The sequence below is a fragment of the Dermacentor silvarum genome, chromosome 8 (assembly GCF_013339745.2).
Source record: "Dermacentor silvarum isolate Dsil-2018 chromosome 8, BIME_Dsil_1.4, whole genome shotgun sequence".
Lineage (NCBI taxonomy): Eukaryota > Metazoa > Arthropoda > Arachnida > Ixodida > Ixodidae > Dermacentor > Dermacentor silvarum.
The window spans coordinates 23,480,342-23,508,301 of NC_051161.1; the positions used below are offsets into that span (position 1 = coordinate 23,480,342).

Genomic DNA, 27,960 nt, shown 5'->3' on the forward strand with positions numbered 1-27,960 from the left:
AATTTGAGCTTGTGCATGAATTTCTTTACGGCTGCGGCCACTGAAGCCACGTGAAACTGTATGGCGGCAATACAAAAGGTTCGTGGTTGGTATGACATCTGAGATTTCCAGCGGTGCATTAACGATCTCTGAGGCCAAGCTGCGAGTCGGAGTTGGTTTTGGCGTGGTAGTCACGGATTTGTTTAGAACTGTTGTCTATTTGCCCTTGAAAGATAGCCCTTGGGTTCACCACGAAGCTGCTTGTGGATATAAAATAAGTTACGGTTTTGTTTACTAGCCGCATGCACATACAGCGGCCGCATTGGCATTATCATCAGGCCATGTGCTTTTGGCGAGCACGCGATGTAAACAAGCGAAACTTGTTTTGATCGCCCGTGTTTCGCTTAGGTGTAGACATGGTATCGGCCCTTCGGCGAAAGATTGCAGAACAGGTATTTATGGCGCGATTGTTCCAAGGACGTCCACTAACGTAATCTTGCAGATATGCCTGTCGGCAACTCGTCTGGCGCGGTGTCGCGATGCTGCCGAGTTCTCCGCCCATCGTTTCCTTCCTCTCGTGAAGTTGAAGATAGACAAAAGGTGGGCGATAAACGAAGAAGACTAAACCGTAATTGCGTTTTATTTTGCTTTTTTTTTCTTCTTCTAAAATTCACGTTCTTTTTCATCACAAGCTGCAGCGTGCCGTTCCTGGTTGTCTCTGAATCGGATCTTGGTGGGGCGCTTGGCATCGGTTCCGAAGAGTTTAGAGGACCACTTAAAACAGATTTGGAAAATGTGGTAAGTGTATGCTTGTGCTCGAATCTTTCGTTGCCCTGTTATTAGAGGACCACTTAAAACAGATTTGGAAAATGTGGTAAGTGTATGCTTGTGCTCGAATCTTTCGTTGCCCTGTTATTAGAGGACCACTTAAAACAGATTTGGAAAATGTGGTAAGTGTATGCTTGTGCTCGAATCTTTCGCTGCCGTGTTATAAATATTGTGCGAATTTGAATCCAAGAGGAACATATGTAACCACACACATTACACGAGTTTCGGATATCGTATACGTGTTAACAGTAGGAGTACTACGTACTACTCCTACTGTTTATAAAAAAAAGGTGATGGAGGCTATTGGAATGGAAGGGATGGAAGCTAATATTCCTAAATTGATGCAACATCTTTTTCAAGTGAGAACTTGGTCTACTGGGCAGCTATAGTTAACGTACGGCCATATTGGCAATGATTATGACAGTCTTGCTTGAAGAGCGAGTATGAGACGTACTCATCAGTGCATGTTCGAAATCACAAGACTTCGAAAAAACTCGGGGCGTAGTGTCTTATTCCACTTCATCTCACTTAGCTTGAATATGAACAAAATGATCAAACTAACACTTCCCTTAAGATTTAAATCATGATATAAAGCAGCCTGGTGGCTATCTTGGCTTAAAAGCTGTCATCGCGTGACACATATGTGGGCCTATTTGGCAGCTGTCGCAGGCATTGGTGTTCGAGGCAGGTGAGCTGGCCATGCCCATTGACCGCGCCAGTTTTCTCCAGGTGAGTCGGCACTAACCAACATATTGTTGAGAGTTCTGAACTGCTTACGTGTGTGTGCATGTGTATTTGTCAACTTTAAATTCACTGATACTTAACGTCTTTGATTAGGCAAGTGACGTGGCACTGAACGGTCTACATTTTTTAGGTGCTCATATGCTTCAGCACATCACGCTGTTAACTTAATTTACCATGCTAGTTAAATAAACCTAGCTGCGAGTTTGTGCATGTCCTGTCATGTCAGCTCCATTCGCACATTTTTAATGTCCAAGTATGGTCCAACTAGCTCACCGGTGTGCATTGTCAAGCTACACTCCAGTTGCTTTGATGCAGGAATCTCTGTGCTCAGCCGGTTGTGCGCCACGCCTTGTGCCTTCACAGCGCATTGTGGTGGACTTCAGCTCACCCAATGTGGCCAAGCCATTCCATGTTGGCCACCTGCGCTCCACAGTACTGGGCCACAGTCTTTGCAACCTGCTGAGCTTTGCTGGGCACCATGTCACTCGGCTCAACTACTTGGGAGATTGGGGCACCCAGTGCGGTATGTTCGGTTCTGCTGATGGCACATAAGGCAGCGTTGAAAAGACGCTTTCACAATCAGTGTATTTTGTCAGTGCTACCTTATGGGGCTGAAACTTGGTGAACAAAGAAACTTTAGAAGAATCAAAGGATTGTGCAACGAGCGATGAAATGGAAAGCAATATGTTTAATATTATGAGACAGGAACAGAGAAGTATGGATGAGAGAGGAAATGGGGGTGGGTGATATCCTAGTTGGGATTAATAGGTAAAAGTGTAGTTGGGCAGGCCATGTGATGCATGGAGCAGATAGCGGGTGGTCTGTTAAAGTAGCAGAATATGTGCCAAGGGTAGAAAACCGCAATTGCTAGCAGCAGATGATTAGGCGGTGTGGTGAGATTACAAAATTTGCTGGCATTGGATGATGAACATTGGCAGACACAAGACAGAGAAGTCTCTGGTAAAGTCCTTAATCCTGTTGTGTACACTAAATAGGTTGATAAGAACAGTGAGAGATTTGTTGTTCTGTATCTGATTATGTTCACTATCACAGTCACATATCTTGTTTCTGTGAGGTTTCTGTGAGTGGCAACTTGGGCTTTGTCCGCTCCTCAGCATTTTCTTTCTTTTTTTCCCTACAATAGCTGTTATTAGGCTCTTCCTCCCACTTGATATGTTGGTTTTGCTCATTGTTGAAAAGAATCCAGAAACTCGCGTAGGTTGGTGCACAGATGCAGTGGTGTAATAAGGTTATCATAGGTTTACTACAATACAATAGAACCTCATTCATAGATTTTGGGAGAAAAATGTGGAAAAAGAACATAACTAACCAGGAAAACGTATGATCCGAAGTTACTAAAAAATATAGCACACTCAAATGTAGCCGAAACATTTGCGAGTCGCTGATGTGAATGAGCTCTTATACCGACTGCGGGGGCTCGGGGTTATAATTTCCTGCTGACGAGTATGAGGTCGTGGGTTCAACTTCTGGCCATGGCAGTTCCATTCTGACAGGGGCAGATAACTCTTGCGCACTTCAAAGAACACCATGCAATCAAAACTAATCTGGAGCCCTCCACTACAGCACCTCTCATAACTACTGTGTTGCCTTGGGGGAATGAGCCCCATCAATCAATATATATAGCTGCCTTGTAACTGAAGATAACAAGTTGTATGCGAAAGTGAGTTTTTAGTTTTGTAGCTCAAGCTGCAGAGTTACTCTTTAGTTTGAGACATGGAAGTGGGATTACACTCTTTTTATGGCTTTGGTGATGGGTGCACTATTGTGACTTGTATTAGATACCATGGTAACCACTGTGGGTGTGGGCAGGTGGGAGAGCGATGAAATCTGTGTTTTTTTATAGTGATGAAGAATTGATGGGTGTTGGGTTAGGAACAGGGTTAGGCTGTAAAATCTGTGAGAAGCAGTTACGCATGCTGTCATCCTACACACTTATTGTTGATGCCCACTGTAAATCTGGAACGCATGGGCAGTCTAGTACATTGTAGGTATATTGTGATTTTGCATTCTGTATTGAAGACAGCACCTAATGTATCAGGAACCTGTGTATTAAGGGAGCACTGATTTGGAAGAGAGTTTGTGTGTGCTTTACAGATATTTTGTATGCATTGTAAAATTATGTTTGTGGTACATATATAGGTACCTGCAATCTTTTGAATTGTATGTTTCTGTCATTGGATTAAGAATGACATAGTAAATAGCATCCCAATATAGAGCAGAGGTGCCCTAGTGACCAGAGACTTATTTGAGGACCTGGTTTATCTGTGTAAGTGCTGTGGATGCAGATGTCCTAGCTCCACCCTGTTCCCACTGCTGCAGGTCTTCTGATAGCTGGTTTCAACAAATATGGCAATAACGAGGAGCTCACTAAGGATCCCCTTAAACACCTCCTTTCAGTAAGTGACCACCTCAAAAAAGCTTTTTCTTGTTTTGGACTTATGTAGTTACCACAGCTGCAAGTTTGAAAACTGAAATACCAGGATTAGAAAGTGGAATCGTGTCTGCTGTTTTGTCAGCTGAGACTAGTTATGAACACAGCAAAGGTTTGCCTGAGTGATTCATGTTAATTTTTACAGCCTGAAACAACAATTGTGGCTCATACCATGTTCATTAATGGATTAGCACAAGTTGAATTGTAAAGTACAGAGCACAGGCTTATGATTTGCACCAAGATTCTAACCACAAAATTGAGTTAGCGATTTCTACTGGGGAAATGAGTCTCTCTGAACTTGCTGTTGACCAGGTCTATGTGGCTGCCAATGCGGAAGCCGAGAAGAACCCTGCGTTTCGTGCTGAGGCTCTTCAGCATTTTACTGACCTTGAAGCTGGTAAGTGCCACTGGCTTCACAGCAGTGATTAGGCAGGAACCTCTGATTTTGCATGATGGTTGTCTCACAGGTCAGCAGGAAGTACTTGACCAGTGGCAACGGTGGCGGCAATTAAGCTTGGATGGCTATGGCCAGCAGTACAAGGTAAGAAGACCCTCTTTGTCTTGTTGCTATAGTAGTAGTAGTGGTAGTAGCAGTAGTATATTTCTTTCTTTCTTGCATACATACACAAGAAAAGGGACTGAAGCAAAAAGGACTTTATGTGCCTGACAAAGGCTTCTGCACTTGTGGTTGACAATAGATATGCATGTCTTACACAAAACACATTTGACACATCATAGAACAACGTGAGTAATAACAAAGTAATATTTCACACTTACAAAAGCAGCTAATAAAAGACACTTCTCATACAGTAGTAAAGAAGGAGAGAGAAAAAAAAAATGTGCACTCGCGTCTACATATGTAAAGGATCCAGTCATATCAATCTCTTTCCTGCTTTTTTTCCCCACCAATACTCTAAACCTATCTTGCTTATCCTAGCTGCTCACTGGTTGATGCTTCCTTCCACTTTAAATCCAAGTGCTTCTAAGATTTACATTACCTACAGGTCCCACTGATATCTTTAGATTACATTCCATTAGGATATGTGCTGAGTGGTCTCCAGATTCCTGCTGTAGCAGGCACATGTCTCATCTTGTTGCGAATGTTTGCTCTGGTATATTTTTGTCCTTAGTTAACCAGCTCGTGCCTCAAATAGCAAGGCACTGCCCTTTGTATGATTATCGTAATGTCAATCTCCATGTCATCCAATCTCCTTGTCTCCATTCTCCAATCTCCTTGTCAATCTCCATGGTGTTTTTTTGTTTCCATTCTTTGCATCCAATTCACTGTTTCTGTTTCTCTCACTTTCTTTTTGATGATTCCAATTTGTCTATTTACACTTTCAATTGTACTGTACTTGGTTGACAACTTTCCTGACCTATTACTCCATTCTGTGTCCACGCTTTTCAGGTACAGATACTTGTGCTCTTTAGCCGCCCATTTATTTTCATCCATGTTCCTGAGCATTTCTTCAAAACTAATTTTGCTTTGTTCTTCTCTGACTTCCAAAGAGGCCCAGCCCATGTCACCCTGCTCTGCCTCATTTGTGGTTTTACTGTGGGCTCCCAAAGCCAACTGGCCTACCAATCAATCTTTGTTAAACATCCAACCCCGACAAGATGTCCGATTTTAAGCACAGAATGGCATTTGCGAACGTTAGCACTAACACCATTAAAGTCCTTTCCAGATTCCACGCACCACCTCATATTTATTGTAGCCCCGCAGTGCTCTGTTTCATTATTGCTGCATTCCGACTTTCCCTTTATTTTCAGATTATTTTGGTGGGTGCTTGAGAAAGTCTTTCCTTCGTTTATGTATGGTATTTATATTGCTTGACTATGGGTATGACTTTCTGTTGAATTGATACCACATAATTACTCGTCTCTTCATTAAAGATAATAATTTACAGCTCCTCTATGCTAAACTTAAGGCCTAGATTTGTTGTTCCGTCGCCACACATATTTGCAAATCTCTGTAAATCTCTTGCATTGCCCACTAGTAGCACTATGTCGTCTGCATACATCAGTCTAAGGACTTTCTGTTTCACCCTTTGCCCATTACGTATGTAAGATAAATCAAACCCTAATTCACTGTTTTCCAGTTATCCTTTCTATGCCCTTAACATAACCGTGAACAACAATGGAGATGGAGGACATCCTTGTTTCAGTCCTTGGTGAATTTCCACCACTTCATTGCATTCCCGGCCTTCTCATACAACTTGTACTCGGTTGTCTCTATATATCTCCCTCAGCAGCTCTACGAAATTGTTATCTATGCCTTTGTGCTTGACAATATACAATAATAATTCCCTGTCCACATTGTTGTAGGCTTCCTTAATATCTAGAAATGCTAGCCATAAAGGTCTAGTGTGAGCTATTGAAATCTCTATGCACTGAGTTAGTACAAATATATTCGCTAAGCTTCTGCCTGGTCTGAACCCATTCTGCAGTTCCCCCAGTAAATCATTTTTCTCCACCCACTTTGACAGTTCTAATTTTATGGCTTGCATTGCCATTCTATATATCACCGACATTATTCTAACTGGCCTGTGTGAGCTCATCTTATCCTTATCACCTTGCCTTTGTAGTCTTCATTTTAGTCACTTGCTCTATGGAATTAGTCAGCAGTGTCTCCCATGTCGTCACCGCCCTCTGCTGGCCACCGGTGGTTCAAGTGTCAGCAAACGAAACTAGACAGTTACTGTGTGACCAGCAGCAATTTCCTTCCATCCTATTTCTTAACGGCGTACTGATACAAAATATATATTGTCATCCACTTTTTTTTCATGTTAGGTGGCTGTCGACTCTATAATTACGATACGAAGCCTCAATTTTTCGAGAGCGCCAGAAATATTTAATTGCAGCACCTTTTAAACAACTCTTTCAAGACGCCCGTCAAGCGCAACGCAGTTTGGATTTGAAAAAGCCGATTCGACATGTCACCAAAAGCGGAGGTGGCGGTCATGTGGTATCAGAACTAAGAGCCCGCCAGTCAACCTGGTGTGGTGTTTGAAGGCCATACAATGACCATGTTGCCAAAAGCTATCAAATCGACCCTTTCAATTGTGTGCTTTTCTCTAAAACGCAGGGGAATAGCTCTCCCCTCTTGTCCCGTCAAGGACTGAATGGACTCAGCTTTCCATACCATGGCCATAGTGTGTGCATACGTGCCACTGGTATCTGGTACTGCTAAGCTGCCTCAACGGGTTTCGATGAGTGTTCAGTTTCCTTTTTCATGTCCAAAGTCATGCTGCTCTTCGCACGCATTTTAAAATGGTCACTAAAAAGTACTGTAATTCATTATTTGTTGCGCTCTCGAGAATTGAGGCTTCATAGTGCAATTGCTGTGTTGATGGCTATCCAATAAAGCAATAAAAAACAAGACAAAAATTGCCTGTCAGTATTCCTTTAAATAGGTACAATAAACAACCTCTTCCTACTACTTCTCAAGTTAAATTTCGTTGGTGTTCCTCTCCTTCCTTCTCCTGCATATTCATTTGCATGTGTTCACCTTTGTGGCCGTCCCACTGCCTTTTGCCTATTTTATTTTCATATGAAGGTGGGAAGGGGGTTGTATGAGAGATGCCAACAATCTATCAGCGATGAATGATTAAGTCAGCCTTCAGCTGTAGTATATTCTTGGCCGCAGCAAGCGACCTCACAGCTCACAAGGAGGTTTCTTCAAAGCTATTGCTGCATTATCTTCGATGTCGAAATCCTCCATTGACGTTCCCAACGAACCAGAACTTACTTGATGTTCACGTCAACATGCCCCTTTGACGGCGTTAATAGATACTGGAGCCCAGGTGTCCATAATGAGTTATAACCTCCGTGATCGACTGTAGAAGGTTTTTCACGCCTGCTACTACACGAGCCGCACGCGTTGCCGATGGCAGCACTGTTGCCGCCACTGGAATGTGTACTTCCCGGATAAGTATCGCCGACCGCCACGTTCCAGTTCTTTTTACAGTGCTGACCAATTGTCCCCATGACCTAATCCTCGGACTCGACTTTCTTACGGCGCATTCGGCTGCGATCGACTGTTCTGCCAGTACCCTTTGCCTTGACTTCCTCTACTCGCGCATATTCGTGCCGAACTGCTGAACAACTTTAGTACGACCACTTTTGTCTGCCTGCTGACTAAAGCCTTGATTTTCGTTGATTTGCTTTCATCTTTCCCTGTGCCCGACGGTGATTACATTGCCACACCTGTTCCTCATGTCCTTTTGCTGCACAATATCACTGTGCCCCACTGCGTCGTAACCGTCGCCGATAACCGGACATGCCTCCCCGTCGTCAATTTTGGCCTGACAAAGCAAGTTCTACCCCAAAGCATATTGGTTGCAACGCTGCATGCTATAGGAGATGACCACATCACGAGGTTTTCAGTAGACGTCTGCTCCAATTCTTCACCATGTCCACAGGATGCTATTTGCCCTGATGCAACATTTTGTCCTATGATTGCTGTGGACCTATTGCCTGAACAAGCAGCAGCTCTGTGTCGCCTTTTGGTTTCCTACCACGACATCTTCGACCTCAACAATCGATAGTTGGGCCAGACTTCAATTGTTAAGCATCACATAAATACTTGTGAAGCCAGTCCTATTCATGGCCAGCCATATCGAGTTTCTGCTTCAGAGCGTAAGGTTATTCAAGATGAAGTGAACAAGATGCTTGCCAAAGGCATTGTTGAACCCTCGTCGAGCCCTTGGGCGTCGCCCGTTGTGCTTGTTAAAAACAAAGATGGCTTATGGTATTTCTGTGTAGGTTATCGTCATCTAAACCAAATTACCAAAAAAGACATCTACCCCTTGCCTCGCATTGATGGCGCCCTCGATTGTCTCCACGGTGCCACCTACATTTCGTCAGTAGACCTTTGGTCTGGTTATTGGCAAATTTCTGTGGATGAAACGGACCAAGAGAAGACCCCATTTGTCACCCCTGATGGTCTATATCAATTCAAAGTTATGTCATTCGGTCTATGCAACGCCTCAGCAACATTCAAACGTATGATGGACTCTTTGCTTCAAGGGTTCATATGGTCAACATGCCTCCGCTATCTAGACGACGTTCTCATATTTTCGCCTACATTTCGAGATGCACCTTGAGCGTTTATCAGCTGTTCTTCAAGTCTTCCGCGAGGCTGGGATCCAACTAAATTCATCGAAGTGTCACTTCGGTTGTCGGAAGATTACAGTGCTGCGCCACCTCATTGTCGCTTCCAGTATTCAACCAAACCCGGAGAATATTTGTGCTGTCACGGTCTTTTCCTGTACCTCAGTCTGTCAAAGACATCCAAAGTTTCGTAGGACTCTGCTCCTACTTCCGACGGCTCATTAAAGACTTTCGCAGCGATTGCCCGACCACTTACTGATCTTCTGAAGAAGGACATGCCATTTACGTGGGGTCGCGCTCAAACTGCTGCGTTTGCCCACCTGACCAACATTCTCACCACACCACCTATACTGGCCTACTTTGAGCCGTCCTCTCCTACAGAGGTCCGTACCAATGCCAGTGGTCATGGTATCGGAGCCGTCTTAGCCCAACGCCAACAGGGTCAAGATCGTGTTATCGCCTACGCTAGCCATCTCCTCACAGCAGCAGAGCGCAACTGTTCGATTACAGATCGTTAATGCCTGGCTCTCGTCTGGGCGGTTTCCAAATTCCGCCCGTACTTGTATGGCATGCACTCTCTGTAATCACTGTAATCCTACCTGTAATCACGATAGGATCTTCACTCAAGGATCCTACCAGCCGGCTTGTTCGCTGGGCTCTGCGGCTGCAAGAATATTCCTATGCAGTAGTGTACAAGTCGGGCCGCCTACATCAAGACGCAGACTGTTTATCACGCTATCCAGTGGAAGAATCCACCCGCTTACCCTGACACTGATGCCGACACTGGCATTTTCTCCATTTCTCACCTGCTACACGTCGCCGACGAGCAACGCCGTGATGCCACCTTGTGCGCCCTCATTGATCGCTTGAAATCTTCGCCTTCGGATTCGTTCCCTTCACTTGTTTGTTCTCCAAGACGGTGTACTATACCACCACAACGTACGCCCCGATGGTCCTGCCCTACTCCTCGTCATTCCTAAGCACCTCCGGTCAGCTGTTCTGCAAGAACTTCACGACTTACCAACGGCAGGTCACCTTGGCGTCTCCCGCACCTATGACCGGATTCGCCGACGCTTCTTTTTGCCAGGCCTTGGCCGCTCCATCCGGAAATACGTTGCGGCGTGTGAGAAATGTCAGCACCGAAAAACATCATCGACGCTCCGTGCCGCGTGCCTTCAATCGCTCGACATTCCTTAGGAGCCGTTCTTTCGCGTTGGCTTGGACTTACTTGGCCCTTTCCCTCTATCAACGTCTGGCGGCAGGTGGGTCGCTGTGGCGACAGATTACGCCACGCGCTACGCCATCACCAGAGCGCTTCCAACGAGCTGCGCTGATTTCTTTTACGCAACGTGATTCTGCAGCATGGAGCTCCACACCAACTGCTCTCTGACCGTGGTTGGACATTCTTTTCTAAAGTCATCGCCGACATCCTTAAGTCCTGCTCAACCAGGCACAAGATTACTACGTCTTACAACCACACACTAATGGTCTCACGGAGCATCTGAATCGAACCCTGACAGACATGCTTGCAAAGTATGTCTCATCCGACCATACTGATTGGGACCTTGCCCTACCCTATGTCCCATTTGCCTCCAATTCTTCGCGTCACGACACTGCTGGTTATTCCCCATTATTTCTGTTGTTCGGCCGAGAACCCACATTGCCAATGGACACTTCCCTTCCATCCGCCGCAGCAGAGACCAACGAATATGCACTTGACGCCATCACTAGGGCAGCCCAAGCACGCGAAATTGCCCGCGCCTGTCTCCCTGACTTCCCAAGAGAACCTAATAGCGTTTGTACGATCGTCAACACAGAAATGTCCACTTCTCGTCCTGGATCTCTCGTACTCCTGTGGTCCCCGACTCATCACATTGGCCTGTCAGCAAAACTCCTGTCTCGGTACACAGGTCCATATCGAGTGCTGCGTTCCATGACTCCAGTTACTTATGAAATCGCCCGAGTCAGTACCAGTGCCTCATCTGCACCAAATTTCACTGACTTTTTGCATGTCGCATGCCTCAAACCGTATTACTCTCTGTTACCACCGATATTTAGACACACTGGGACGGTGCTTCTGCCGCCCAGGATGCAATGATACATGCATATTGTGTGTTTCTTGTGGACGATGCGCGCGGGCGCCCCGACGAAGAAGACGAACTGCTTGCTCTCGAGCTGTCAGCTGAACTGGCCAGCGCCGCAGTTGTCTCTTGTAAGTATACTTTGATTTAGTCTCCTATGCTTAATGTTTAGTTCGCGTAACACTATTAAAGGAAAAGCCTATTTTTACCACAATTTGATCACCTAGTAATACACACCGGTACGAACATCGACGTGACAGGGGCTCTCAAGGAGCTGGTGTGACTGTTCTGGCAAAGCATTCTGTCGATGTTACTGCCAGTGATCAAATCGCTGATTGTGAAAGTCAGCTGCTCAACGTGTGTTTTTGTGGGATTAGATTTTTTTCTTTGTGCAGTGTACTGCTCTCCTGAGGCAAGTGATGTGTACTTGTCAAAACTGTACGACCACTTACTCAGTCAATGGGATAGAAATGTTACTGTGACGGTTGATCTTTACCTTCTTGCAATTAATGGGGAACAGCTGAAGTATGGATGTTCTAAAGCAATTGATGTCAGCTTTTATATGATGTTCTGTCTGAATTTGGAGCAGATGTTGCGGCAGTGCACGCGTGGTAGATCCATTTTCGATCTGCTTTTATAACAGAAATATTTAATGGCACCTTGGCATCAGTGCAGCAGGGAATTTCAGATCATGATTGATCCATTTTTATTGTGATAGCAATTATATGAACACTCCAGGCGGATTTCTGCCGTCGCCCTGAGGTTCCGTATAAAGTCCAAGGGCTATAACATTGTCACCGTGCGCCGCATGCTGTATGTGCGAGTGAAAGCGTATGAGGGTGAGCCGGTGATCGCGGCTCAATCTCGTGCATGCAAGGGAGGGGAGTGGGAAGGAAGCGCACTGTCTACCAGTCGCGTGCAACGCTTCGGAAGGAGGGTAGGAAGGGGGCATTCTACTCCGGGCCGCTGTATCTTGAAGGCCATCTGCAACGTTTTACTCCGGACGACCCAAGCGGCCGCACGCGCCCTCCCGCAAGGCTCTAATGGAGGGGGGGGGGGATTGCATTATACTTTGCGCACGCCCACTCGGGCTGCTTTATCTTGAAAGCCATCTTCAGCGGGGCCAGAGTCCATCCTACGCTGTGTTTTCACGGCTTGTTTCGCATTGATACGAGCGGTGGAACGAAGGTCAATTTGCTTGCTCCTGCTGCCGTGTTTACTCACTTCATCTTTTTGACAGCGAGTTTCCGCAGTCATCGAGTGAGATGCTTTCATGTTTGCCTGTGCTTGCGTGACAACATGCTTATTAATTTAGTTAGTATGCCCATGTTTACAAGTTTATACGGTCGATAAAACTACTATGCTTACTTCGTATAGCTGTCCACTAATTTGCCATCGCATTCGATACTTCGCGTTTCGGGCGAAACTGCAATTTTTTTTTTTCTGTGAATGACTTGGTAGACTTGATTCATGGTGGCATTTGCATTCACCTGTTCGTGGATTATTCTGTTGTTTTTAAGGAAATCGATACTCGAAATAACCATATAATACTACAAGAAAACCTACAAGCAATTGGAGACTAGTGTACTCGATGAGACATGGAAATAGATGGAGAGAATAGTGTAATTCTGTGTATTACGCGAAATAAAACGCCGTAGCACACTTACATACTCCTTTAACCAGCGTGAAACACTGGAAGTAAATATATGCAAGTGCCTTCGAATTACAGTGAATAACAAACTTACCTGGTCATCACATATATAGGCTATTTGTACTTCTGCACCACTAAAGTTGTGGCTTTTTTTTATTTTTTTTTCAAAAAGAAACTTAGAATGGAACGTCCTAGCCTTTTAATCTTCCGGCGTATACATACTTGCATCAGGGCTAAGCTTGGATATGCTTCAGTCGTATTGGACCCCCACCGCAAGAGCGATATTCAAGAGCTTGAACATGTGCAAAGAAAAGCAGTGTGTTTTATTTTTAATAAGTATGGAATGACCGACTCACCCTTCTTATTAATGAGCCAACATAACATCCCATCTTTCGAATCCTGCAGAAGGGTCAGTTGACTGGTCTTCTTACACAACTGTCTTGCAGGAAATATAAAGTTGAAAATGCCAAACTGCGTACGACCCCACACTGCTAGGACAACTAGATGTACCCATATAATTGCAATTGCTCCAATTTTTGCAAGAACGAATGTATATAAATACAGATTTTTCCTAAACCAGTGTCATAAGTCCACTGTTTTTGATGCAAGTAACTTTGTACATGAACTGGGACGTATGTATTTGGATTGTAATTAATGTATTATGTCTTGCTTGTATGGGCCCACCTGCATGGACCATAAGGTGGTCAGCAGTATTGATAAATAAATAAATAAAATTAATTAATAAATTAAGGATACTGCCTTCCCTGATCCCTTTGCAAAATTTACTATTGTGCTCTTTCTCTTTGCAAGCATTACAAAAACTACCCTTTTTTTTAAATATAAAATGCAAAGGCATGGAGAGCAGGCCAGCAGAGTTTTGTCCGAAAAACTTGCCCTGAATCCTTAGCTTGTAAACCAACTGTATTCTTACTATTCATTGTTTAGCAAGAACAATGCATCCAAAAGTGGTTGCACAAACATGTTCCATGGTTTTTACACCGTTGGTGCTGATTCTGTTCAAATGTGTTTCTGTGATACCTCATTACAGCGCTTGGGTGTATCCTTTGATGTGCTGGATGCAGAATCCAGGCACAGTCATGCTGCTCTTGACCTATTGGAGCGGCTGCGAGCGGAGGAAAAGCTCACTTCTCGAGGGTTTGTACATTTGCTCACTGTACTTGAGGGGTTGTGATCCAACGAAATCAAAGCGAGCAAGGTGCACATTGTTTTATAGCTGTGGAATCTGTAGGGCCTGGAAAACTCAGCTTACAGCAGACACATTCTTTGTTAATTCCTTCTGTGCCACGCTATTATCCCTAGTTCTGACGAAAAATTACCATATTCTTTTTATTATGAATTTTTAAAAAATAAACCATACAGACAATATTGTATGAATTTATTTATTAAAATTCTCAACCGTTACTACAAAAGTGAAGCCTAATGTTACTACACTATATCCGCGTAATAGGTATGAAAAGAAAGCACAACACTCGCTGTTCGACTCCAATGGGTCACCTATGTTCTCAACATCAAACATTTTACCTGGAGGTGCCAAAAACAGGAGGCGAGGCAGATATACACACGCATTGTTTACATTAAGTTCATATCATGGCCTTGCGGCGTCCAAGTCACCAGGGGTAGATATTCTGTAAGTGTCCACCTAACGGACATGTCCGTTTTGTCAACTGCTGAAGTTCTGATTGGCTGTGATAGGGTATGCATCAGAACGAGGCAGGCACTCCAGCCAATCAGCACTTCAGCAGCAGACGAAATAGACATGTCCACAAGCTGGACACTTACAGAATACCCCCTCTGAAGTACTGCTCTCACTTTCGTTTTCACTCTCAGACAGAGCTGAGTGCATCAAGAAACTCAATGTCGTTTTTCCTTGAGTAATTGAATGCTTCATTTTCGGAATCACTTGATTTTTTTTGCTGAAGTCGGCCTTCCTTTTCTACGATGTAGCCATAAAGACCACAGCACATTTTATTCTCGTCTAGAAAAAACTCGCTCCTTGCACTGCTTGATGTAATGAGTGCTGCCATCTACCAGAAGCTAGACAAAGCACTCAGGCAAAATCATCTCATCCATGGCATTGCAAGAAGAATGAAAAATACCATAGAGGAGCTTAGCTTGTACTTGGGTGTTTTCACACCCACTGTGGTTGCTTAGTGGTTATAGTGTTGGGCTGCTAAGCAGGAGGTCATGGGATCAAATCCCGGCCACGGCGATCGCATTTTGATGGGGGGCAAAATGTGACAACACCCGTGTACTTAGATTTAGGCGCACGTTGCAGAACCCTAGCAGAAATTATTCCAGAGTGCCCCACTACGGTGGCGTGCCTCATAATCGAATCGTGGTTTTGGAACATAAAACCCCATAATTTAATTTAATTTTCTTTTTGGGGTGTTTTCACCAGAAATTCATGGACAAGTACCCAGCTTGTGCATGGCATGTAAAGGGTTAAAATAGCAAGTGATTCGCTGGTTTTGCCATGGTTAGTTCTGAAAGTGGTGTGCTGAAAGCGGTCAAATTGGTTATCGGTCTTGTGGAATGTTTTACCATTTCTCTCAATAATTTACAAAATATGGTAGATAAACGCTGGACATGAGATGATCTTATGATAAAATAATCACGCATGTGATGCAAGGCAAGGCTTCAGTAACTAACATAATTCTCACTACTCATTGTACAAGTATGCTGTGCAGCCTTTGACCAATGTGGTTGTCATTGTTAGAGACTGCAACAGGTGGCAACAGGTGCAGTTTGTCTTCTTTTTGAAGGACAGTGAGTGTCATGCATGAACTGCTTTCCTGTAATCTGCACTTCCCCAGTGCTTGTCAAATTCCAGTGTGCACATTCACATATTCTATAGTGGTGTGCAATATGCCCTGCTTTTGTTGATTGCTTTATCTGCACATAGTGACACTTGCGAATCCAGCATTGACAACATTTGTAATGCAGATACCATTATTACTAGCATGTGGCTAATGCCAGAGTCACTCAGTTAATAGTAATAGCAGTGTGTGACACAGCTTTTAGACCACCTCTTTATTTGTAGCTGTGCTTGATGTGGCTTGCAGTGATGGCGTCTTGGGCATCGAATGTCAGGAGTTTGTCCCGCTTGCCAGGAGCTCCGGTGCCAGCCTTTATCTGACTAGGTATGTGATAATAGAGAGTCTTAACTTGTTCATAAATTGCCCATAAGCTTGTTACTGTTTACGGATTACCATTGAGTATGACGTCCACAGAAAGGACGTCGTACCCACCATGGTGGCTCAAGAGCCATGGCGTACTGCTGCTGAGTGTGAGGTCACGGGTTTGATTCCCGGCCTTAGTAGCCATGTTCCAGCGGCAGCAGAGTGAAAAATGCTTGTCTACTTAGGTTTAGGTGGTCGAAATTAATGGAGGTCTCATTATGGCATCCTTTTTAGGGGCATTAAACACCGTAACTTTATTTATTTTTAGAAAAAATTATAGTTCAGATAGGTGGACAAGTCAAGCATGGCAAGAAAATGGTGCTTTCTGCATTCTGGCACTTTTTGTCACTCTTGGGCGGCTCACTGTCGCTTCCGCTTCTGGAACCACTCAGACCACACTTCTCCGGGATGAGATTCAGCATACGGTCCCAGGAATTTGATGAGCCTTCTTGCAAACTCCCAAGTGCTCTCTTTGCATTGGGCTTGAGAACAGTCATACAGTGCTTGTATGTATTTCTGATCCAGAGATGTGGTGGCTGCCTTGGAGCGGAAGGAGAGGTATGACTTTGACTGGGCCTACTATGTGGTAAGTACCTGGGAGTGTAGCGATAGTGTGCTCAAATGATTTCATGCATTGTGTTAGCAAGGAGTAGTTGTATGACATTTGCAGAGCTTTTCATCAAGCAACATGTGACAACATACTGTGAGTAGCGGTTCCAGAACACACTGCAAAGCTGGTGCAGCAGTAGGAAGGAGTACTAAACGTGGCTGGCAGCTTTTGCTTTGATTTCATTACGTCTCAATATGCAAAATGCGCTGTTTAAGATTAAGAAACATTATTCACACAAAAGAAAGAAAAGTAATTATTCCACAGAGGGTTGAACTGAGAAGAATAGAGCAGTCATAGTTCTTTTTTTTTTTTCTTATTTTTCATAGGCACACACAATTAGTCCCTGTTCGCTTGCATGGAGATACTGAGCTTGTGTTATCACATGCTTGCTTACAGTTCAAAGTTACCCTTACCTATACAGCACAGGGATAAAAATAAGAGGTTTTAAGGTTTGCACCAATATAAGGCAACTGTTTGTTTTGTTGGTTTTTGCAGGTTTACCAGTTTGAGAAAGCATGCTGCGTTATATTCGGAACCATGCTCCAAACATAGTAACACAACATTATACTCCACCCCGACTTCATGTTTTAAAATTCGGCGAGCTCAGCCACTAGGCGAGTAAGCCTTGTGGAAGAGAAAGCCTTTCGGTCATAGTGTTCAAAGGGCATTCCAAGTTGTTCTTGAAGGTGCTGTCGATACCAAAAGTTTCACGGAGCTTTCCAGAGCATGGGTATCGTAGAAAAATCGAATATACGTGTAGTTTGTTCTTCCAGCGTGCAAAGAAAGCCCAGCTGTATTTTGTTCATGGATGCGAAGTTAAAAATAAAAATGAAATTCTTGGGTTTCATGTGCCAAAACCAAGATCTGATTATAAGGCACGCCGTAGTGGGGGACTCTGGATTAATTTTGACTGCCTGAGGTTCTTTAACGTGTACCCAATGCACGGTACACGGGCATTTTCGCATTTCGCCCCCATCAAAATGCAGCCACTGCGACCAGGGTTCGATCTTGCAACCTCATGCTTAGCAGCGCAACACCAAAGCCACAAAGCAACCACACCGGGTGTGGATACAAAGTTGCACTGTATAGTCACACATACTAGTTCAGATTGCCACTTGATTTCCAGGCTGCATGCCTAGGCCTCTGTTGAAATTAAACATTTCCACAGGTGCTGTGCCTTTGCAAACTTCTTTTTTTATGGAAAAGTTTGCCCTGCGGCATAAAACGTTTAAAATTTTAAAGATGATTGCCTTTGACAGTTAAATAGACAGAACTCTTTTAACCAAAAAACACTTGTGTTCCACTATGGCGCTGTTTCCATAGCTCAATGATTTGCGGTGCTCGGCTTATGAAGATTGCTTTTGAATTGGTTGTTACTATAAGATGGTGTGCCTCTAATGACTTGTGTGTGCAGGTGGATCGTTCACAGGCAGAACACTTTCGACGGTTGGCACTGGTGCTGGAGCAACTGGGTGTGGAGTGGTCAGACCGGGTGCAGCACGTGCCTTTTGGTCGCATCCGGGGCATCAGCAGCCGCAAAGGCATCGGCGAGGGAATGTTGCTGGATGACTTGTTGAACGAAGCTGTGCATCGTGCCCGCCAATCCATGGAGCAGGCACCCAGTATGTAGCCTTCACTAGCTACAAATTTAAGGGCAAAGTTGGGGCGCAGTTACACACAAATGTTGCCTTGAGGTGCAGCTTCACAGGCAGTGGGAGGTGCATTGCCTTTAAGTCGCACCACATTTCTGCACAAAACATTAAAATTAATAGACCATCTATTTGTAAGGATGGTAATTTAACCGAAGTAGGTAAGCAGTGGAAAATATGGTCATTAATTAATTAATTGTTTCTAGAGGTCCGCTTTGTGCAAAAACAGTTATAACAAGTTACTTTTACAAAAGTTTGAATATATGCTGTTATTTGCTCTGGTTACAGCCATCGACTATCTTTTCTTTCATATCTGGGGCTCTAAAGGCGACACTGGTTATATGCGTGAAATGCAGTATACCACTAAATCTGCAGCAATTGTGGGTTTAAGGGTGTTACTTACTTGTCTTACTATTCTGCTATGCTCAGTGGTACACATTTGAAGCTATGTGTTGTGCATACTACATTGTGGACAGTGTGTGCATCTGGTCTTGCTGCCATCTGACGGTGTCAGCCATGGGGCACCACACACTTTATGTGCCTTGGAACTTCAAGGTCCTATCGATGACTTGCACATGACATCATGATGCTGTATTGAAGCACCATTCACCGCCTCCACAGCATTGCTAGTGCGGAGACTGGCTGCATGTGGTTGAGCATTACAGCCTCAATGACTTCAGTGCAAGTGACCTATTAGTGCACATGATAACAAGCATAACTTGTATCATGTACAGAAAATGATACGACCTTGTAACCACTGGGTGGATTTTAGTTTAGCGTTGCACCTGTCGGGCTTTATCGAGTCGCTGGGCAGCTTGCGCAGCACAAGTTCCTTACTCAATGCATGGAGAACCTTTTGGGCAGTGCAACAGGTGTTAATCCACTTAGACTTTGTGCTTGCCAAATTCTGGATGCTATAATATTGATTCTGCAGTCTGTTACCACCAAAGTAAACAAAGATGGGTGAAAATTTCTATAGGCTGTTGAATCATCATATTTGATATATCAAAATTTTAATAAATAGAATTGTTCTCCCCTTTTTTTTTTCAATTTCGATACATAAGGTCTTCACTCTATTCAAAGAAAAAAGTGGCGAAACACATCTAACGATAACTGTCGACGGCAAAGCAGTAAGGATTGCATCAATATAGCGACACAACGTATTGCCACCGTCAAAACGAGTTATACATGAGGCGTGTACTGCAGAGAGATTCCTATTTCACACTTCCCTAAGAACACTCGGCGCCATCTAGTGCCACCGCCGCAAAGCCTGCCCATGACCTCTGAGATGCGTGGTGCGCCGGTGCGTGCTGGTGCTGAGAAACGCGTCATGCAACAACTGGGCTCCTCTCTTGCACTTATTTCTGGACACGCTGCACCATCTAACAGCACTGCTGAGAAGTCCGCATGCGGCCTCCGAGACCAGAAGCATGGTGTGCTGGTGCAAGCGAATGCTGATAATTGTTACCTTGCTTGGTGAACACTCAGTGGCACGTACTCAGTGACTCAAGTTGGCGCGAGGTTCATTGAAGAGTGGCACATACCCAGTGCTCTAGGTCTGCGTCGAAGGAATTCTTCGAACAGCGGTACCTACCCAGTCCTGCGTCTAAGCGACCCATGTTGGCGTGAAAGAGGTTCGGTAAAGGAGAGGCATGTATGTACACATTGGCATACACTCAGTCACCCAAGTTGGTCCGAGGGTTAGTTTCGAACCCTGTGACCTCAGCACAGCAGCCTGATGCGATAGCCATTCAACCGTGGACTACCCAGTGGCCTAGGCAGAAAAACGGCTAGGTACAAACATACGTAGGATAGATAGCCCCTGGAAAGTGCGTGAGGTACCCAAAGAATGCTAACATGTTAAAAAGCTCACCTCACTTTCTTGTGATGTCCTGGATATGCATGCAGCTAATAAATTAGGTGAGTGAGCATTTTGAGGAAGGCAAAGAGTTCAAGGAACAGCCATGTCATTTTATCACTGTGCAGTAGAGGATTCTGTTCTTTTTTTCCTCCCCCACATTATGAGCTACTCGGTGGCGTAGTTCATAATGGGAATGGCCACCAAGTTGAAATAAAAGGTGCACATTGGTTTTCTGCAGCGACGCGGGTGAAGGAGGAGATGAATGCCCAGTTTGTGGCGGAACAACTAGGGCTCGGCAGCCGTCGTAGTGAATTTTCTTCGTGGTCGGCGAAACCGGGACATCACTTTTGACTGGCATCAGGCACTGCACGCAGCTGGTGACTCAGGTGTTTCACTGCAGTACGCACATGCCAGGCTATGTAGGTAAGTTCTGCCTCTCAGGTGCCTCAGACGATGTGCAACTTTTCTGGCTATCAGTGTTTCCTTTCCCTTTCATGTATGCGAGAATTCTGAATGGCAAATTCAATATCCTGCTATTCAACTTAGTCCTTGGATCATGCAGTTGCTGTTCACTACTTTGAATAATACATTTTGGTAATTTTTAAAAATAATCTGCACTGGCATCATAATGGTTGACAAAAGGGTGACAAGCGAGAGCCGAGGGAGAACAGGGAGAGGGCGTAGTGCACCTCTCCCACGTCTACGCCGGCTCTCGAAGCATCCGCAACGTGCAAATGCGACGACGTGAGTATGTGGGAGAAAATGGGCGTGTGTGCCCCCCGCAGTATAAAATGTAATTTAAAAAAAATTGCTATTCGCACACCTTTAATGTTTTTTGTAAGGGACATGTACAGGTGGCACAAAACATAACTAGTAGAACATGACCTTGCAGTCAAATCTATCTTTTTCAGCTTGACAGAAACTATAAAAAATTGCAAGACCAGGCTGAGCTCGCCCTTTTTCCCAGTTTCTTCTAGCTTACGGCAGTTCTACTTTTTTTTTAAATTATTTTGATGTAACTGCCACCTTGATGTAACTGCCACCAGGATGCAAGGTAAACCCTTTCATCCTGAATGCAAGGGTCTACCTTGCATTCATAACTGTGCTTCTACTATATCATGACTTTCCTTTCTCGATTTAAAGTTTTAATATGTGACGAGCTCAGCCACTAGGCTACTAAGCACTGCCAGGAAGCCAATTTTTCTGTAGTAAGGACAATACAGGTGTGCATATGCATGGAAGGGAGCGCGGCTTGTGAGAAAGTGACAGTGCAAGAAAAGAAAAAGGAGGTCATCACGTGAAGTGGTCAGCGGGTGAATGCCTTGGTGCAATGCTCGTGTGCTGGGTGTCATCTGAACAAGCAAAGCTGCCTTGGAGTGCATGCAACTCCCTCTTGCATGACAAAGCATCACCCACTTCGCAGTTCACTTCAAACACTTTAATGCACGGTTCTGACTGGGTGTATTATGTCATCTGTGTATTTTCTCCATCTGTACGACTGTTCATCTTGGACCACATCACGGCCTTGTGTATGTGTTCGGAACACGTTATACGCGTGTGTGTCAGGACTCCATATAGGGTGCAGTGCAATCTGTCCTTGCGTTTTGTCTCAATGTTCCAGCGTGTCTAGGACTATGTGTGGACTTCGTGTACTCCCTTAACTAACTCAGCTCTAAATTTTCTAGACCTGTGATGATAATATTTTACAATATTTTTTATTATTAGTATTACATGAAAAGGACTTGCTGTCACCATTGTAGATGGCTTGATCTCTTCCTTTTATTTTCATTAAAAAGAAAAGAAAAAAAAAGGGGAACATCTTCGCATCTTGCGCCCATGCGGGCCACGGTGCATGCACACGCTTACGCTCACTGGACAGCAGACCACAGATCATCCTGTGCAGTGGCCTTCTACTTATTCACTGCTGCGATTGCATCAGATGTTCTTAGCTAGCCTTATAATTATAATATCTTGTTTCTCTTTCTCAACTGGGGAAAGCTCCTCTTTGTGTTATATTCGTCAGCATATTGTTAATATTGTGCCACTTGTACTAGTGCAAGTGTGGTATTGCTTGTGCTGCTCACATTAGCTGCTGGGTACAATGCTCAGAGTTCTGTAAAGGCTGCTTTGTGGTGTTCCATAGCATCCACAGCGTCTGCTAGTTCTGTGCCATGAAATTAAAATTTGGAGGTATTGTATCTATCCCTGGGGATGCATTTATAGGATGTACATGGGTGAAGTATGCATGTTGTCTGACTGGTACAAATATTGTAAATTCACACATTATACTCTTTGAAGGTGTAGCAGGTAGAGTGAGGCCTGTGTAAAGTAGTAAGGGTGAGTTTTTATGAATGTGATTCTTGGAACACCTGCACTACCCTACTGTGCACCATAATTCTTTTTGATGTCGAAGACCATCACTAGAATAGGAATGTTGCCTTTCTGGCATTGATAGTACATGGTTAATCAGAGTGACAGTTTACTGTCACATCAGTATATCAGCTGTTGCGATACATTTGGCAGAGTCCATGAAGTGCTGTCCTAGACAGCTGTGGCAGCCAGCCAAATGTACTCCTTTTTCCAGCCTTGAGGAGAAGGCCGGGTTGCCAGTAGAAACGGAAGCTGCTGTGGACCTCCTGCAAGAACCTTGTGCACTTGCTCTGGCTGTCCAGGTAGCCAGGTGAGGCCTGCACCTCTATCCATGTTGCTTTATTATTAGAGCTGCTCTGTATGCCTTGGACAGGGCTGCTTAAGGCATTTATTGTAATAGGACACACCGGGAGTGCTTTGTGTAATGTCTAAATGCTAAGCATCAGTGTGGACCAAGGTAGCTGCAGTTCTGCATGTTGTCTGTGAACCTTTTGTTTAGTATGTGTCACACACAAATATTTTAAAATCATGAGTGCATAAAATGAGCTGTTCAGTATTTGAGTATTAGACCACAATTTTCCACTATTGTTTAATAATCGTGCTGAGCATAACATAGACCCCAAAGGAAGTGACAAGGTTAATGATGCGAGAGCTTGCATTATTATTCTTGTGCCTTCTCTTAGTCCTTGTGTGTGCTGTGCTGTCGACAATAATCAAGTTAAATTCAGGGGTTTTAACACTCCAAAGCAACAAGCAGGCTATGAGAGACACCGTGGTCAGGTGCTCTGTAATAAGTTCGACCACCTGGGGTTCCTATGCACCTTAGTCTAAGTAAACAAGTGTTTTTGCATTCCACCCCCATCAGATTGCAGCCATCTCAGCTGGGAATCGAACCTGAGGGCATGCTTGAGGGCATGCTTAGTAGCACAAATCCTGTGTACAATTGTAAGAGTACAGCTAATGTCACATTATAACTTGAATACCCTTTGAGCACCTGAAATGTTCCAGCTGCAGATGGTGCTGAAGTTTACCAGCAGATGGCACTGAAGTTTACCATTAACAGGGATGATGCAATTGTTTAGTTGATCTCTCACCTTTTCGAAATCACAGATCATTTTTATAGCCAATACATTTTCAATTGAAGCTGTTGTCTGTGTATGTGTAGAGTCTGATGGCAGCTGTACATCAGCTTGCCTGCACATACCTAAAGCTAAATTCAACCTCATGCATGCACTCTGGTGGAGTGTTCAGAAAGCTTGCACTGCTGCAGTCACAAGGGGCGCTGATTTCACACAATTTCATGTGAAATACCTTGTCGCCTCCCTGCAGGTTTGAAGAGGTGGTATGCAGTGCAGTTGACCAGCTGGAGCCCTGCATTGTAGCACAGTACCTGTTCGCTCTTAGGTAGGTAACCTATCCTGTATTGTTGTGGCTGCTTGCTTCCTTGCAGATGACACTATAGATGAACTGACCCTACTTTCACTTCCCAACCCATGAATGACAGTGCAAATACATCGGGATGTGGCACTCTTCCACTCATTGCTTCCAGCTAACAGCATCAGCCACTTCTTCTTGCTGCACACATTTCAATTAGTGAGCGACTTGAATTGGATTGAAGCTCGTTGTTGCATGACTAAGGCATTTTCCCGTCAGCATACGGTCTATTCCCATTACAAAGGATCTGCATACAACATACTTTCTGGTAAAACTGACCATTCTTCTCAGTAAGTTTCGTCTGCCTACATTATTAATGCAGTTAATCCTGCTTTTAATGGACCCGACTTTAGCAGGCTATCGGCTACAGTGGACACAATTTTGGGCAAATATTGTGTAGAGGAGGCGTATACAATGTACCTTGCAGCTGCGATGCATGCATGCGGCAGTGCACTGCACGCAACTTTTTCCGGCCATTGCGAAAAGTGTGAGAATAACTTGAAAGGAACACATTAGTGGCAAGCTTCCTGTAACGGTGTTTCATACAAAGCGTCACCGGCAACAGAGTTTTCGGGACGACCATGCAAGTGGCTCACCGCCACGCACCAGTGTCTGTCGAGGGTACCACGAGGCCTAACCCGCTTCACTTCGAAGTGGTAGTGCACAGCACTTCAAAAACAACCACTGACAATATCTTGAGAACACCTTGTTTCTCATCGCATCAATTCACACATTAAAGAAAATAGATGGCGCCTATTCACAGCATACAAGCTGCGAAGCGCAGTGATCGAGTCTCGTCTTGCATATAGTGCAGTACAGTGTGGCAGCCGGATGTAGGCTCTGAGCATATCACAGCTCTCACTCATGCTAGAGGTTCGACAGTTATCGCGTGTCGCAAAACATAAAGTTAAGACATCAGCATATTCTATTGACCATTGTTTTGTGTGAAAAACAGACTAGCCTCTGCTTGTTTCAGCGGCGATGGCAATGCAGCTGGGCCAGCTTGCTGGCCTGGAGGAGAGCTGGCCACAATGACAGAAATATTATTTAAACCTATTTTTCCCCGACAGGAAAGTCTTGCCATTGTGTAGGAAGATTGGGAAAACTGCAATTTGTCAGCGGCTAGTGTCTGGAAAACAGCGGACAGTGCGATATGCCGCTAGTGCATCTGTACGATTACTGCGTAAATGTTTTTACTTATTTATTTATTTTACTTTCAATTTTTTATTGTTCTTGCGATTGTCTCCAGATTCAATAATAAAACATTAGACGGTGGTATATGTGAAGTTTCGTCTTTCCACAACATGCCGGGCGGGCCTAATTTTGGATGGAACGGACTTTGGCTATAACAGACCCTTCTCGTCGAATTATTACAGTCTGTTGTAATGAGTGTTGACTGTATTGGTATTTTTTGATGAGAATCCCAATGATGATTTGGCTTTCAGCCATGTAGTGAATCTCTTCATGCGGACTGAGTGAGCACCACGGGAACAGGTGGTCCCATGATATGCAATCTGCAATCTCACATCACGATTCACCCTGTTGTGTGAATCCAGCTTAAAGCACCCAACATGTGCACACTTTCCGGAGCCAGTGCACATTGGCCGCTGCCACTGTGCACGTTTTATTCGGGAGGCATGATTTTTTTTTTTCCTGTATCTTGTTTAATTTGACTCACTAGATAATTTATCAATTTTGTCGGTCCCGTTAGGGTCAAATTAACAGAAGTCGATTTTATTAGTGTGCAGTTTATTTTTATTTACCTATTTATTTTATTTCTAATTTTACCTTACATTATTTTTTTATTTTGTTTTAGTTACAGTATATGATGCATTTGGACAAACCCATAGTGTGTACTTTTGTTTGAGGGCCCATTCTGTTGTTTTCTGTGGGGACAAGTTTTGAGAATCCAAAGTCGGGAATAGCCACAAAGGTCAAATGAAGGGCACAAGAACAAACTTATGTTCACTGTTTATCTATTCTATGATGAGAAAAAGAAGGCCTGTGTGATGTGTATTTATATATGACAGCCCGTGTACTATAATTTGGCACATGGGAGACCCCATCCCCTCCTCTCGCCTCCAATTTACTGGTGCAAGACTGAACTTTTAAAATACTCATAATGTTCGTCTTCTCTAAATGCTAAGTCTGTGCAATTTGCCAAAACCATTGTTGTTTCCATGCTATTATGCAGCCATGCCATTGGCCGAGCCACCAAGGAGCTTCCTGTCAAGAATCAAGGACTGTTCGTAGCAAAGGTGATGCACCAATGAACTGTCAACCAGCACTTTTATGTGTGCAGTATGTTTAGAACACAACAAAAGAATTCCTAAGCAGGCCAAGAGCTGCAATAACAGCATGAGGGATGCTGGCTTCCTCATATGTGTGCACAGCAAACTTAAGACTTTAAGGAGTGCGACGAAAACATACTGGGCCCAGCCAGACGCTCGCCACGTTCGCCTTAAAAGGCTGGATCCCGATATGCAATTTCCTGTTCTGCGTGGAATTCCACGCCCTCATACATGCCTGATACACAGACTGCGATTAGGCGTCGCTTTCACGCGCAAATATTTGCACATCATTGGACGGACAGACTCCCGGAATGTTCAGTGTGTGGTGTTATAGAGACTATAGACCATGTGCTCGTGGTGTGCCCTGAGTATGCGCATGAAAGACTCACACTGGCAGCCACCTTGAGGCATTTATATAATAGACCACTGTCGAAGGACCTCTTGCTAGGCGCAGGGCCACAGAGTTGGCAGACAATAGAGGCAATGCGTGCTTTTTCACGTTTCTTAGGCGACACGGGCCTGGACTCACGCTTGTGATAACATTTATGCAATGTGTCCTTTCACCTAGTTCCTCCCATTATCATCCCCCATTATGACCCTCTTTCTTCCCCTCTTCCCCTTCCCTTACGTAGAGTAGCAGGCCAGATGCTCCATATTCCGGCCGACCTCTCTACATTTTCAAATCAATAAACTACTTCTTCTTCTTAAGACTTTCTGAGCCCTCCCTCTGTCCCCCTTCTTCACAGAACAGAAGAGAGAGAGAGGAAAGAATATTGCATGCAAAGGCTTAAGAAACCATCATGTATTGGAACATTAGCTGCAGACAGCGGAACTGATGTCCCAGTGGTATGGGAATACCCAGTGGCATTCCCACAATGCCTGCATGGCAATACTTCCTGGCATGCAGTGTTTTAGCTTTTGCCAGATTTCAGCTTCACCTTATGATTCCTATTATCAGGTTATCACTATGGTGCAAGACATGCTTACTCTAACTGAAGCTTCTTTAACATTATCACCATTCAGTGAGACAGGCATGTCTAATAAGGTTGCGTGCATGACACAAATACAGCCGTACAATCTCAAGTTTATGTGAACACTGGTGATTGCTCTGGAATGTATGGTGATGCATGCATAAATATTGAACCAATTTGAAACATGAGGTTTAATTCAACTACTGGTCACTTTTCCGTTCAGACACAAGTTTGCTGATAAAACATTAACATTTTTTATTCCCTCTTCCTGGCGGTGTTCCTGCATATTCACAGTCATTACACCATGACAGTATAATAACATATAAAGCCAGAGTCTGTTCTGAATTGACAATGGCGTAAATATTGTCCTTGTAACTTCCTTTCTTAAGATGGAGTAGAAGGTGTTGCTTGTGTGACACTGTTACGTGAGCCTATGCACTAAGCAGTAGAAATAGTTCTCATGTGGAGAAAAAAGAACCTGCTTCAATGAATTGCACTGTAGACTTGCATATTATAAAAGCATGTTACTGCTACATTTTTTAAATTAATGTGTTTGTACCTTTGAGGATATTTGATTATAGCAGACTTTTCTTGCAGGCAAGGCTTCTACTTTTCCATGCTTCAAGAGTGACACTTGCACAAGGGATGCGGCTCCTAGGTGTTGAGCCCCTGACAGCAATGTAGATAGTTATTAAAGTCAAGATTTTCAACTCATGCTGGCTCTGTG

General features: G+C 44.2%; 1 protein-coding gene across 1 annotated transcript; it reads left to right on the top strand.

Annotated features, from left to right (window-relative positions):
- The first annotated feature begins 281 nt into the window (after positions 1 to 281).
- On the top strand, positions 282 to 27,947 carry LOC119460801 (probable arginine--tRNA ligase, mitochondrial). The gene is made up of 18 exons (XM_049672391.1): positions 282 to 431; positions 482 to 579; positions 672 to 777; positions 1,468 to 1,536; positions 1,867 to 2,074; positions 3,892 to 3,968; positions 4,316 to 4,400; positions 4,471 to 4,544; positions 13,896 to 14,002; positions 15,931 to 16,008; positions 16,573 to 16,633; positions 18,072 to 18,279; positions 19,560 to 19,747; positions 20,457 to 20,590; positions 22,752 to 22,847; positions 23,867 to 23,941; positions 26,166 to 26,229; positions 27,831 to 27,947. Exons 1-18 carry the CDS (start codon positions 396 to 398, stop codon positions 27,915 to 27,917), a joined length of 1,851 nt encoding a protein of 616 aa, XP_049528348.1. The 5' UTR covers positions 282 to 395; the 3' UTR covers positions 27,918 to 27,947.
- The last annotated feature ends 13 nt before the right edge of the window (positions 27,948 to 27,960 follow it).